Below are 15062 nucleotides of genomic sequence, written 5' to 3' on the forward strand. Positions count from 1 at the left end.
TACTAGAGGAGAGGACCAGGGAAAGACCCAGTATCCACTACTAGAGGAGAGGACCAGGGAAAGACCCAGTATCCACTACTAGAGGAGAGGACCAGGGAAAGACCCAGTATCCACTACTAGAGGAGAGGACCAGGGAAAGACCCAGCATCCACTACTAGAGGAGAGGACCAGGGAAAGACCCAGCATCCACTACTAGAGGAGAGGACCAGGGAAAGACCCAGTATCCACTACTAGAGGAGAGGACCAGGAAAAGACCCAGTATCCACTACTAGAGGACCAGGGAAAGACCCAGTATCCACTACTAGAGGACCAGGGAAAGACCCAGTATCCACTACTAGAGGACCATGGAAAGACCCAGTATCCACTACTAGAGGACCAGGGAAAGACCCAGTATCCACTACTAGAGGACCAGGGAAAGACCCAGTATCCACTACTAGAGGACCAGGGAAAGACCCAGTATCCACTACTAGAGGACCAGGGAAAGACCCAGTATCCACTACTAGAGGAGAGGACCAGGGAAAGACCCAGTATCCACTACTAGAGGACCAGGGAAAGACCCAGCATCCACTACTAGAGGAGAGGACCAGGGAAAGACCCAGTATCCACTACTAGAGGAGAGGACCAGGGAAAGACCCAGTATCCACTACTAGAGGAGAGGACCAGGGAAAGACCCAGTATCCACTACTAGAGGAGAGGACCAGGGAAAGACCCAGTATCCACTACTAGAGAGGACCAGGGAAAGACCCAGTATCCACTACTAGAGGAGAGGACCAGGGAAAGACCCAGTATCCACTACTAGAGGAGAGGACCAGGGAAAGACCCAGTATCCACTACTAGAGGAGAGGACCAGGGAAAGACCCAGTATCCACTACTAGAGGAGAGGACCAGGGAAAGACCCAGTATCCACTACTAGAGGAGAGGACCAGGGAAAGACCCAGTATCCACTACTAGAGGAGAGGACCAGGGAAAGACCCAGTATCCACTACTAGAGGAGAGGACCAGGGAAAGACCCAGTATACACTACTAGAGGAGAGGACCAGGGAAAGACCCAGTATCCACTACTAGAGGACCAGGGAAAGACCCAGTATCCACTACTAGAGGACCAGGGAAAGACCCAGTATCCACTACTAGAGGAGAGGACCAGGGAAAGACCCAGAATCCACTACTAGAGGAGAGGACCAGGGAAAGACCCAGTATCCACTACTAGAGGAGAGGACCAGGGAAAGACCCAGTATCCACTACTAGAGGAGAGGACCAGGGAAAGACCCAGTATCCACTACTAGAGGAGAGGACCAGGGAAAGACCCAGCATCCACTACTAGAGGAGAGGACCAGGGAAAGACCCAGCATCCACTACTAGAGGAGAGGACCAGGGAAAGACCCAGTATCCACTACTAGAGGAGAGGACCAGGAAAAGACCCAGTATCCACTACTAGAGGACCAGGGAAAGACCCAGTATCCACTACTAGAGGACCAGGGAAAGACCCAGTATCCACTACTAGAGGACCATGGAAAGACCCAGTATCCACTACTAGAGGACCAGGGAAAGACCCAGTATCCACTACTAGAGGACCAGGGAAAGACCCAGTATCCACTACTAGAGGACCAGGGAAAGACCCAGTATCCACTACTAGAGGACCAGGGAAAGACCCAGTATCCACTACTAGAGGAGAGGACCAGGGAAAGACCCAGTATCCACTACTAGAGGACCAGGGAAAGACCCAGCATCCACTACTAGAGGAGAGGACCAGGGAAAGACCCAGTATCCACTACTAGAGGAGAGGACCAGGGAAAGACCCAGTATCCACTACTAGAGGAGAGGACCAGGGAAAGACCCAGTATCCACTACTAGAGGAGAGGACCAGGGAAAGACCCAGTATCCACTACTAGAGAGGACCAGGGAAAGACCCAGTATCCACTACTAGAGGAGAGGACCAGGGAAAGACCCAGTATCCACTACTAGAGGAGAGGACCAGGGAAAGACCCAGTATCCACTACTAGAGGAGAGGACCAGGGAAAGACCCAGTATCCACTACTAGAGGAGAGGACCAGGGAAAGACCCAGTATCCACTACTAGAGGACCAGGGAAAGACCCAGTATCCAGCACCAGCCTTTCCTGGGGGGTACTGGCCCCTAGTTTGATGTGTGGTTCAGTGGTTCTAGGTGACCAGGAGAGGCTGATTAGGAGCATATGTTATCATGGTTCAGGGAAAACCACCCAGCACCAATATCCAGACCAACCACCCACCCACATGACCAGGGACTGCAGGTGTCTAAACACCCGGGCACCGAGTGATGTCTGTCGGCGGCGACAACCCCTCCTCCCCACCACCTGGACCTAAGGTCCATTCAAGCCCCCTCACAGAGAGAAGGGCCTACTGCTTTCATTCACTTCACCACAAACCACAGGGATGTACAGTGGGGTGCGAAATGATTGACACCATTGATAAAGATGAGCAAAAATGACTGTATAAAATAACTAACTCAAATAGTGAGCTATATTGTATACGCAAAGAAATGGGAGAAGTATATTATTTTATACTAATACAATTGTTTTTTTATTAACAAGTAATTTTAAAAATATATTTATAAAAAAAAGGTAGGAGTCAAGATTAATGACACCACCTGTGGTTTGAATTGAAGAGGTCAGTCAATAAGCGCAGATGAAGGATATTACATTTACATTTTAGTCATTTAGCAGACGCTCTTATCCAGAGCGACTTACAGGAGCAATTAGGGTTAAGTGCCTTGCTTAAGGGCACATCGACAGATTTTTCACCTAGTCGGCTTGGGGATTAGAACCAGCGACTTTTCGGTTACTGGCACAACGCTCTTACCCACTAAGCTACCTGCCGCCCCATATATCAAGGATCTGGAAGGATTCTGTATGGAGGAATGGTCTAAAATTCCTCCCAATGTGTTCTCCAACTTATAAAACGTTTTAGAAAAAGGCTCTGTACCCTTATCCTCACAAGGTGAAGTATTTAAAGGTATTAAAAACGGGGGTGTCAATAATTTTGACCCCTACCTTTTTGAGAGAAAAATACATTTTAAACAAAATGTCTTTCTCTGAGCAATTGTATTAGTATAAAATAATATCATTTCCACATTTTTATTTTCTCCATAAAATAGATCTCAGTATTTGAATTATTTACTTTACAGTTATTTTTGCTCATCTTTATCAAGGGTGTCAATTTCAGACCCCACTGTGTGTGTGTGTGTGTGTGTGTGTGCGCGTGCGTGCGTGCGTGCGTGTGTGTGTGTGTGTGTGTGTGCGTGCGTGCGCGTCACTCACAGTGAACGTGGATCCAGAGCGTGACACAGCGACCGTGTGCATTCCCTTCTCCAGCTCCACACAGAGCTCCCACTGCCTCCGCTCCTGGGGGGCGGTGGACACCCTGAAACACACCACTTTCCCATTAGGATCAGTCTCAGAGAGCTATTCCCTGGGGGTCAGAGGGAGCTGAATAAACAGTTAGAGTCAGCTCCTCCACTGACTGACAGCTGCCTCCTCTCTCTCCCTACACCAGAGACCAGTCTGCTGGTCTGTTACAACGCTGAACCAAGGAGATCATAGCCAGCTAACCTTTTAGCCAACATTCCTAAATATTCTGATATAACGTTTATAAAGAAAGATAGACTTGAAATGAGCATGGTATAAACTAACATAATCAACAGTTCCAACACATACAAGTTTAGATTTGAACCAGAAATTCAAGAGATATGTTTATAAAAAATGAGATGGTTAACAATAGTGTTGATGCTTTAATGATCCTGCTCCCTGGAATACTCCACTGTAGAAGGATCTGTCTGGTTTATCCCTGCTCTGAGAGAGAGGAGGGAGGAGGAGGGAGGAGAGGGGGAGGGGTGAGGGAGGAGGGAGGAGAGAGGGGGGTGGAGGGGAGGGGTGAGGGAGGAGAGAGAGGAGGGGTGAGAGAGGTGGAGGAGAGAGGGAGGAGGGGTGAGGGAGGTGGGGTGAGGTAGGAGGGAGGAGAGAGGGGGTGGAGGGGTGAGAGAGGAGGGAGGAGGAGGGGTGAGAGGGGAGCGGAGGGGTGAGAGAGGAGGGGTGAGAGAGGAGGGAGGAGAGAGGGGGAAGGTAGGAGTGAGGGAGGAGGGGTGAGGGGGGAGGGAGGAGAGAGGAGGAGGGAGGAGGGGTGAGGGGGGCCTCTGCCACTACAAAGACCGACCCCCGGCGGTTCATGAATAACGAAAGGAAATGATCCGAAAAGGAAAGAGAAGAAAATGTGGGCAGATGTTTAGACAGATGGCAGCGCTGAGAGAGAGGTCTAACAGTTTGACCAACAGACTGCTACACTATGCTAGTATACAGCTCTGTTAACTGCTGACATATTGCAGAACTGAGCCGGTGTAAAACACTGCTTTAAACACACAACACAATAATAACCTCTGTAAAACAGACAATGGACATTCAGATACAGTCCAACAGCACAATAAAGGAGTATACTAACACATGAGGAACAATGAGAGCTCTAGCTCTTTCTGAAGTCAACTAGAACCTCTTGGTGTTTTTTACCTCCTCTCTGTTTGAATTAACCTTTATTTAACCAGGTAAGTCATTGAGAACACATTCTCTTTCACAATAACAACCTGACCAAGATGGTGCTTTATCTAAGCGTTAATCCACTACCAGTTCATACAAGAAGTTCCCTCTCAGTTATTTGAATTGGTTTAATTTACCTGAGATTACCCAGGAACCTCTGGGAGCGGAGCTGTGCGGAGACGTAGAGAGCGGCTGCGGTGGCGAGGAGCTCCCTACGACCCTCGGAGGTCAGCTGGTGACCTTTGAACCCCTCTGGGTATTCCTCTGGCAGGAAGTTAGTGGTGATGTCACCGGAGATGAAGCGAGGGTGGGTGATGATCTCTCTGAGTAGGGGGATGTTGTGGGTCACACCTGGACAGTCACACAGGAACAACAGTCACGAGACAGGCAGAGATCCAGCACCCTCTACATGTGTGTAGCTCTACAGAACATAGCAGAGTCTTGCTGTACTGAAGAACCTTCCAGAAAGCACTAACACGCAACAGTCTGTGTGTGTGTGTGTGTGTGTGTGAGACTTACCTCTGATGACGTAGTTATCCAGAGCGTCCTCCATCCTCTGTAGGGCTTCAGCGCGCGTGGCGCCATAGGTCACCAGCTACGGCGAGCACAGAGGGACATTCACATTCTAGATAAGTAAAACATATTGGATAGGACAATGTGATTGTGTTGGGCAGTTTGAGTGAGAATACAGTGGCTGACCTTGGAGATCATTGGGTCATAGTAGATACTGATGTCACTTCCTTCTTGGATGCCACTGTCCACGCGCACCTGACAGAGAAGACTACATGTCAGTATGAATACCCCTGACAGAGAAGACTACATGTCAGTATGAATACCCCTGACAGAGAAGACTACATGTCAGTATGAATACCCCTGACAGAGAAGACTACATGTCAGTATGAATACCCCTGACAGAGAAGACTACATGTCAGTATGAATACCCCTGACAGAGAAGACTACATGTCAGTATGAATACACCTGACAGAGAAGACTACATGTCAGTATGAATACCCCTGACAGAGAAGACTACATGTCAGTATGAATACACCCAATAACATGTTTGTGGCTCAGGTCTTCCAGGAGGACAGAAACAGAACATGTCGTATGTATTTCCATTTTGTTTAATGTTTACATATGATGAAAAAATACCCTAACAATAACAATAAAAAAACATTTCAAAAGCTAATTGTTTTGACATCAGGGGAGGACAGGAAGGGTATAACTATGACATTATTATTAGTATTAAGAATAACAACAAGCAGTCTTTCTAATCCTCTAGATCTGAGGCCTGATTGGAAGAGCAGCAGTGTTCCATGTAAATATCCGTAGAGGTGTTTGCTTTGTCAGGTTCAGAGGTCAACACACATCACGTCTCCAGCAGAAATAACAGAGAGGTCAACTCAGAACATATCCACACAGCAAGTGTGCATGCATGTGACTCACTTTTGGGAGGTTGATTGGTTCCTGGTACTGTGACAGGCGTCCAATGGAGGGCAGACCAAAGGACTTGTAGGGGTCCTGGAGAAGGAGAAATGTGACCTGTTCTTTATAACTGCTTAATAAACTCTCAATAACCTCTAACACACAGGAAGTGTCCAACAGAAAAAGCTTTATAGAGAGAACTGACACATTCACTACCCAGCAGAAGGGCCATGGTTGACCTGCTTCACTTCAAGGTACAATGCAGAACAAGTGTTCAGAGTGCCCACCTCAGCGTAGACTCTGCTCTCTATAGCCCAGCCGTTGATGGGGATGTCTTCCTGTTTGTGTAGCAGAGGGAAACCCTTGGCCACCCGGATCATCTGCTGCACCAGGTCCAGACCAGTGATACACTCTGTGATTGGGTGCTCCACCTGAAGGGGTCAAAGGTCAGAGGTCAGTCAACCAATCAGAGGAGAGGACTGGGTTGGTTACAGGAAGTCACTTGGCAAGTGTCTGACTGTCATGTACAGACACACACAGAGAGACACACACAGAGAGAGAGACACACACACACACACACAGAGAGAGACACACAGAGCGAGAGAGAGACACACAGAGCGAGAGAGACACACACACACAGAGACACACACAGAGAGAGAGAGAAAGAGACACACACACAGAGACACACACACAGACAGAGAGAGAGACGCACAGAGAGAGAGAGAGAGAGAGAGACACAGAGAGACACACAAACACAGAGAGAGAGAGAGAGAGAGAGACACACAGGGAGAGAGAGAGAGAGAGACACAGGGAGAGAGAGAGAGAGACACAGGGAGCGAGAGAGAGAGAGAGAGAGAGAGAGAGAGAGACACACACAGAGAGAGAGAGAGACACACACACAAAAAGAAACCCACAGACTAAACTACAGCTATCTTCCCATCGCCTCACCTGAAGGCGAGTGTTCATCTCCAGGAAGTAGAAGTTCTTGTTGGAGTCCACCAAGAACTCTACGGTCCCAGCAGAGGAGTACTTGACTGCTTTAGCCAGCTGTACCGCCTGCTCCCCCATCGCACGACGCGTCTCTGGGTCCAGGAACGTACTGCAGAGAGGAAGAGAGAGAACACACACACACACACACACACACACACACCACACACCACACACACACAATTAGAGTGAACTTAGAGCCCAACACATACACAAATGAATAACCTAAAAGGTGAAAGTATTGACCCCTGACCTTGGTGCCTCCTCCACCACCTTCTGGTTCCTCCTCTGGATAGAACACTCCCTCTCATTCAGCCACAGAGCATTACCATGCTTATCAGCCAGGACCTGGATCTCAATGTGTCTGGGGTGGTCTACAAACTTCTCCATCAGCAGACGGTCGTCTCCGAAACTAGAGGCAGCCTCCTGTGAGGACAACCGAAAACCTTCCCTGGGAAAGACAGAAGGGAAACCTTTATTCAAGGCTCATTAACGTCTTAATAAAGTCTAGAAATATCTTATTGCCATTTACTACAAAGCAAGAGACTTATAGATCATTGTATAATTAAAATGCTTTTATTATATTTGATTAGCATTTCTTACAGTAATAACGAATCTCACCTGGTCTCGTCATCATTCCAGGCAATTCTCATGCCTTTTCCACCTCCTCCTGCTGAGGCCTTGATCATCACAGGGTAGCCTGATCAACAACACAATGTGACAGGGTAGCCTGATCAACAACACAATGTGACAGGGTAGCCTGATCAACAACACAATGTGACAGGGTAGCCTGATCAACAACACAATGTGACAGGGTAGCCTGATCTACAACACAATGTGACAGGGTAGCCTGATCAAGAACACAATATGACAGGGTAGCCTGATCAAGAACACAATGACAGGCTAGCCTGATCAATGACACAATATGAAAATTCTGCATAGAGAACAGGCAAATCTTATTTAATTAATGACTGGAATTTTGATTCACTTACCGATCTCTCCTGCAATCTTCACAGCGTCCTCCACATTCTGAGACAGGAGACAGAATTGTAAGTTCCACCAGCCACCAGCAGAGGGAGTGCTTTCCCTCTCCCTCTTTATTTACTTATCCATCCACCATCTCTCTCTCTGCCTCCCCGTCCGTCCGTCTGCCTCCCTCCCCGTCCGTCCGTCTGCCTCCCTCCCCGTCCGTCCGTCTGTCTGTCTCCCTGCCCGCCTTTCTGCCCGTCTCCCCGCCTGTCTGTCTGCCTGTCTCCCCGCCTGTCTGTCTGTCTGCCTGTCTCCCCGCCTGTCTGTCTGTCTGCCTGTCTCCCCGCCTGTCTGTCTGTCTGCCTGTCTCCCCGCCTGTCTGTCTGTCTCCCCACCTGTCTGTGTCTCCCCGTCTGCCTCCCCACCTGTCTGTCTGTGTCTCCCTGCCTGTCTGTCTGTGTCTCCCTGCCTGCCTGTCTGTGTCTCCCTGCCTGCCTGTCTGTCTGCCTGTCTGCGTCTCGCTGTGTCTCCCTGCCTGTCTGCCTGTCTGTGTCTCGCTGTGTCTCCCTGCCTGTCTGCCTGTCTGTGTCTCGCTGTGTCTCCCTGCCTGTCTGTCTGTCTGCCTGTCTGTGTCTCGCTGTGTCTCCCTGCCTGTCTGCCTGTCTGCGTCTCCCTATCTCCCTGCCTGTCTGTCTCCCGGTCTACCCCATCAATCATGCCCTGGGGACAGCAGAGGAAGAAGAGACCACCCCATCAGATCTGTTGTTGCCCCCCCGGCCTGTGACAGCTACGTGACAACAACCATCTTCATCTATTTATCTACTAGCCATCAGCAAGCCAAGTGTTACACACGGCCCACACAGCTCTAATAGGACCAGCACTGTATACAGAGGAGTGAGGGAGATCAGGAGGAGAGGGGGGAAAGAAGGGAAGATTGAGAGAGAAGAGGGAGAGGAGAGAGAGGAGAGAGAGGGGGAGAGAGGAGCGAGAGAGAGAGGAGAGGGGGGAGAGAGAGAGGGGAGAGAGGAGAGGGGAGAGAAGAGAGGGAGGGGGGAGAGAGAGGGGAGAGAGGAGCGAGAGAGGAGCGAGAGAGAGAGGGGAGAGAGGAGAGGGGAGAGAGGAGAGGGAGGGGGGAGAGAGAGGGGAGAGAGAGAGGGGAGAGGACTGATCACCCCAATCCACAATAGTGGACAAATTTGACCCCAATAACTACCGTGGGATATGCGTCAACAGCAACCTTGGGAAAATCCTCTGCATTATCATTAACAGCAGACTAGTTCATTTCCTCAGTGAAAACAACGTACTGAGCAAATGTCAAATTAGCTTTTTAACAAATTACCGTACGACAGACCACGTATTCACCCTGCACACCCTAATTGACAAACAAACAAACAAAACAAAACAAAGGCAGAGTCTTCTCATGCTTTGTTGATTTCAAAAAAGCTTTTGACTCAATTTGGCATGAGGGCCTGCTATACAAATTGATGGAAAGTGGAGTTGGGGGAAAAACATACATTTATTTCCACAGTTTAAGCCCCACACTCTTCTACATACTGTATATATCAACGAATTGGCGAGGGCACTAGAACAGTCTGCAGCACCCGGCCTCACCCTACTAGAATCTGAAGTCAAACTTTCGACTGTTTGCTGATGATCTGGTGCTTCTGTCCCCAACCAAGGAGGGCCTACAGCAGCACCTAGATCTTCTGCACAGATTCTGTCAGACCTGGGCCCTGACAGTAAATTTCAGTAAGACAAAAATAATGGTGTTCCAAAAAAGGTCCAGTTGCCAGGACCACGAATACAAATTCCATCTAGACACCGTTGCCCTAGAGCACACAAAAAACGATAAATACCTTGGCCTAAACATCAGCTCCACAGGTAACTTCCACAACACTGTGAACGATCTGAGAGACAAGGCAAGAAGGGCCTTCTATGCCATCAAAAGGAACATAAAATTCAACATACCAATTAGGATCTGGCTAAAAATACTTGAATCAGTTATAGAACCCATTGCCCTTTATGGTTGTGAGGTCTGGGGTCCGCTCACCAACCAAGAATTCACAAAATGGGACAAACACCAAATTGAGACTCTGCATGAAGAATTCATGCAGAGGGGAGAGAGAGAGAGGAGAAAGAGGGGAGAGGGGGGAGAGAGGAGAGAGAGGGGGAGTGGAGAGGAGAGGGTGTCCTGGCAACAACTTTCAGCAAGCGTATGAGCATCCTGGCAACAAATGAAACTTGATCTAAAGTGCATTTCACATTTCAAATAACAGTCAGATCTCTTCTTCTTCCTCATCCCCTCATTCTACACACACACACACACCTTTCTTTTCCTCTCTCCTCTCTTCCCTCGCTCTATATCTCCTTCTCTCTCCATCTCCCCCCTCTCCTCTCCCCCCTCTCTCTCCTCTCCACCTACAGTACCAGTCAAAAGTTTGGACACACCTACTCATTCAAGGGTTCTTCTTCATTTGTACTATTTTTTACATTGTAGAATAATAGTGAAGACATCAAAACTATGAAATAACACATATGGAATCATGTAGTAACCAAAAAAGTGTGAAACAAATCAAAACATATTTTATATTTGAGATTCTTCAAATAGCCACCCTTTGCCTTGATGACAGCGTTGCACACTCTTGGCATTCTCTCAACCAGCTTCATGAGGTAATCACTTGGAATGCATTTCAATTAACAGGTGTGCCTTCTTAAAAGTTGATTTGTGGAATTTATATCCTTCTTAATGTGTTTGAGCCAATCAGTTGTGTTGTGACAAGGTAGGGGTGGTATACAGAAGATAGCTCTATTTGGTAAAAGACCAAGTCCATATTATGGCAAGAACAGCTCAAATAAGCAAAGAGAAACAGTCCATCATTACTTTAAGACATGAAGGTCAGTCAATCCGGAACATTTCAAGAACTTTGAAAGTTTCTTCAAGTGCAGTCGCAAAAACCATCAAGCACTATGATGAAACTGGCTCTCATGAGGACCGCCACTGGAAAGGAAGACCCAGAGTTACCTCTGCTGCAGAGGATAAGTTAATTAGAGTTACCAACCTCAGAAATCGGCAATTAACTGCACCTCAGATTGCAGCCCAAATAAATGCTTCACAGAGTTCAAGTAACAGATACATCTCAACATCAACTGTTAAGAGGAGACTGCGTGAAATCAGGCCTTCATGGTCAAATTGCTACAAAGAAACCACTACTAAAGGACACCAATAAGAAGAGACTTGCTTGGGCCAAGATACACGAGCAATGGACATTAGACCGGTGGAAATGTGTCCTTTGGTCTGATGAGTCCAAATTTGAGATTTCTGGTTCCAACCGCTAGGGCGGCAGGTAGCTTAGTGGGTAAGAGCGTTGTGCCAGTAACCGAAAGGTCGCTGGTTCTAATCCCCGAGCCGACTAGGTGAAAAATCTGTCGATGTGCCCTTGAGCAAGGCACTTAACCCTAATTGCTCCTGTAAGTCGCTCTGGATAAGAGCGTCTGCTAAATGACCAAAAATAAAAAAAAATAAAAATAAAAATAAAACCGCTGTGTCTTTGTGAGACGCAGAGTAGGTGAACGGATGATCTCCGCATGTGTGATTCCCACCGTGAAGCATGGAGGTGGTGGTGTGAGGGTGCTTTGGTGGTGACACTGTCTGTGATTTATTTAGAATTCAAGGCACACTTAACCAGCATGGCTGCCACAGCATTCTGCAGCGATACGCCATCCCATCTGGTTTGGGCTTAGTGGGACTATCATTTGTTTTTCAACAGGACATAACCCAACACACCTCCAGGCTGTGTAAGGGCTATTTTACCAAGAAGGGGAGTGATGGAGTGCTGCATCAGATGACCTGGCCTCCACAATCACCCGACCTCAACCCAACTTGAGATGGTTTGGGATGAATTGGACCGCAGAGTGAAGGAACAGCAGCCAACAAGTGTTCAGCATATGTGGGAACTCCTTCAAGCATTCTAGGTGACTACCTCATGAAGCTGATTGAGAGAACGCCAAGAGTGTGCAAAGCTGTCATCAAGGCAAAGGGTGGCTACGTTGGAGAATCTAAAATATATTTTGATTTGTTTAACACTTTTTTGGTTACTACATGATTCCATGTGTTATTTCACAGTTTTGATGTCTTCACTATTATTCTACAATGTAAAAAATAGTACAAATGAAGAAGAACCCTTGAATGAGTAGGTGTGTCCAAACTTTTGACTGGTACTGTAGGTGGAGAGGAGAGAGAGGGGGGAGAGGAGAGGGGGGAGATGGAGAGAGAAGGAGATATAGAGCGAGGGAAGAGAGGAGAGGAAAATAAAGATGTGTGTGTGTAGAATGAGGGGATGAGGAAGAAGAAGAGATATGAGTGTTATTTGAAGTGTGAAATGCACTTTAGATCAAGTTTGATTTGATGCCAGGATGCTCATACGCTTGCTGAAAGTTGTTGCCAGGCCAACCATGTTGACGGTGTAGCTCACCTCGACGACCCCGTCGTACCCGGGGATGACGTTGACATTGGCTGCCTTGGCAAGAAGCTTGCTCTCGATCTTGTCGCCCATGGCATGGATGGCGTGGGTGTCAGGTCCTATGAACACCACGTCTTCTGCAGCCTGCAGGACACCAACAATAACATTACCACCATCATCATCATCACATCAGAGAATAACCATACACTGGAACCATTGAGACAGACAATCACACCTGGGTCAGTATAGAGCTGCTACCTATACCAACCTTCATGATTAACAGACCTGGGTCAGTATAGAGCTGCTGCCTATACCAACCTACATGATTAACAGACCTGGGTCAGTATAGAGCTGCTGCCTATACCAACCTACATGATTAACAGACCAGGGTCAGTATAGAGCTGCTACCTATACCAACCTACATGATTAACAGACCTGGGTCAGTATAGAGCTGCTACCTATACCAACCTACATGATTAACAGACCTGGGTCAGTATAGAGCTGCTACCTATACCAACCTACATGATTAACAGACCTGGGTCAGTATAGAGCTGGTGCCTATACCAACCTACATGATTAACAGACCTGGGTCAGTATAGAGCTGCTACCTATACCAACCTACATGATTAACAGACCTGGGTCAGTATAGAGCTGCTACCTATACCAACCTACATGATTAACAGACCAGGGTCAGTATAGAGCTGCTACCTATACCAACCTACATGATTAACAGACCTGGGTCAGTATAGAGCTGCTACCTATACCAACCTACATGATTAACATACCTGGGTCAGTATAGAGCTGCTACCTATACCAACCTACATGATTAACAGACCTGGGTCAGTATAGAGCTGCTGCCTATACCAACCTACATGATTAACAGACCTGGGTCAGTATAGAGCTGCTACCTATACCAACCTACATGATTAACAGACCAGGGTCAGTATAGAGCTGCTACCTATACCAACCTACATGATTAACAGACCAGGGTCAGTATAGAACTGCTACCTATACCAACCTACATGATTAACAGACCAGGGTCAGTATAGAGCTGCTGCCTATACCAACCTACATGATTAACAGACCTGGGTCAGTATAGAGCTGCTACCTATACCAACCAAACAGCGGGAGGCAGGGCTTTCTCCTATAGATCTCCATTTTTATGGAACAGTCTGCCTACCCATGTGAGAGACGCAGACTCGGTCTCAACCTTTAAGTCTTTACTGAAGACTTATCTCTTCAGTAGGTCATATGATTGAGTGTAGTCTGGCCCAGGAGTGTGAAGGTGAACGGAAAGGCTGGAGCAACGAACAGCCCTTGCTGTCTCTGCCGGGCCGGTTCCCCTCTCCACTGGGGTTCTCTGCCTCTAACCCTGTTGCAGGGGCTGAGTCACTGGCTTGCTGGTGCTCTTTCATGCCGTCCCTGGGAGGGGTGCGTCACTTGAGTGGGTTGAGTTACTGACGTGATCTTCCTGTCTGGGTTGGCGCCCCCCCTTGGTTTGTGCTGTGGTGGAGACCTCTGTGGGCTATACTCGGCCTTGTCTCAGGATTGTAAGTTGGTGGTTGGGGATATCCCTCTAGTGGTGCGGGGGCTGTGCTTTGGCGGAGTGGGTGGGGTTATATCCTTCCTGTTTGGCCCTGTCCGGGGTTTCTTCGGATGGGGCCACAGTGTCTCCGGACCGCTCCTGTCTCAGCCTCCAGTATTTATGCTGCAGTAGTTTATGTGTCGGGGGGCTGGGGTTAGTTGGTTATACCTGGAGTACTTCTCCTGTCTTATCCAGTGTCCTGTGTGAATTTAAGTATGCTCTCTCTAATTCTCTCGTTCTCTCTTTCTCTCTGAGAACCTGAGCCCTAGGACCATACGTCAGGACTACCGGGCATGATGACACCTTGCTGTCCCCAGTCCGCCTGGCCTTGCTGCTATTCCAGTTTCAACTGTTCTGCCTGCGGCTACGAAACCCCCTACCTGTCCCAGACCTGCTGTTTTCAACTCTTTAATGATCGGCTATGAAAAGCCAACTGAGAGACCTGAGCCCTAGGACCATACGTCGGGACTACCGGCCGTGGTGACTCCTTGCTGTCCCCAGTCCGCCTGGCCTTGCTGCTATTCCAGTTTCAACTGTTCTGCCTGCGGTTATGGAACCCCTACCTGTCCCAGACCTGCTGTTTTCAACTCTTAATGATCGGCTATGAAAAGCCAACTGAGATTTATTCCTGATTATTATTTGACCATGCTTGTCACTTATGAACATTTTTGAACATCTTGGCATGGTTCTGTTATAATCTCCACCCGGCACAGCCAGAAGAGGACTGGCCACCCCTCATAGCCTGGTTCCTCTCTAGGTTTCTTCCTAGGCTTTCGCCTTTCTAGGGAGTTTTTCCTAGCCACCGTGCTTCTACACCTGCATTACTAGCTGTTTGGGGTTTTAGGCTGGGTTTCTGTACAGCACTTCGAGATATTAGCTGATGTAAGAAGGGCTATATAAAATAAAATTGATTGATTGATTGATTAACAGACCAGGGTCAGTATAGAGCTGCTACCTATACCAACCTACATGATTAACAGACCAGGGTCAGTATAGAGCTGCTACCTATACCAACCTACATGATTAACAGACCTGGGTCAGTATAGAACTGCTACCTATACCAACCTACATGATTAACA

The 15062-nt window shown here is 48.0% G+C and overlaps 1 protein-coding gene across 1 annotated transcript in view; it reads right to left on the reverse strand.

Moving 5' to 3' along the window:
* pcca (propionyl-CoA carboxylase subunit alpha) overlaps positions 1–15062 on the reverse strand; it is a 38854-nt gene that overhangs the window by 11345 nt on the left and 12447 nt on the right. The window contains exons 7-17 of the mRNA XM_045207403.1: positions 12411–12542; positions 7962–7998; positions 7591–7669; positions 7223–7420; positions 6931–7081; positions 6270–6413; positions 6004–6078; positions 5260–5328; positions 5080–5155; positions 4698–4911; positions 3295–3397 (exon numbers count right to left, since the gene is read on the reverse strand). Coding sequence (XP_045063338.1) covers positions 3295–3397; positions 4698–4911; positions 5080–5155; positions 5260–5328; positions 6004–6078; positions 6270–6413; positions 6931–7081; positions 7223–7420; positions 7591–7669; positions 7962–7998; positions 12411–12542 — 1278 coding nt within the window. The remainder of the gene's footprint in view (positions 1–3294; positions 3398–4697; positions 4912–5079; positions 5156–5259; positions 5329–6003; positions 6079–6269; positions 6414–6930; positions 7082–7222; positions 7421–7590; positions 7670–7961; positions 7999–12410; positions 12543–15062) is intronic.

This window comes from Coregonus clupeaformis, chromosome 24 (genome assembly GCF_020615455.1).
Source record: "Coregonus clupeaformis isolate EN_2021a chromosome 24, ASM2061545v1, whole genome shotgun sequence".
Taxonomy (NCBI): Eukaryota; Metazoa; Chordata; class Actinopteri; order Salmoniformes; family Salmonidae; genus Coregonus; species Coregonus clupeaformis.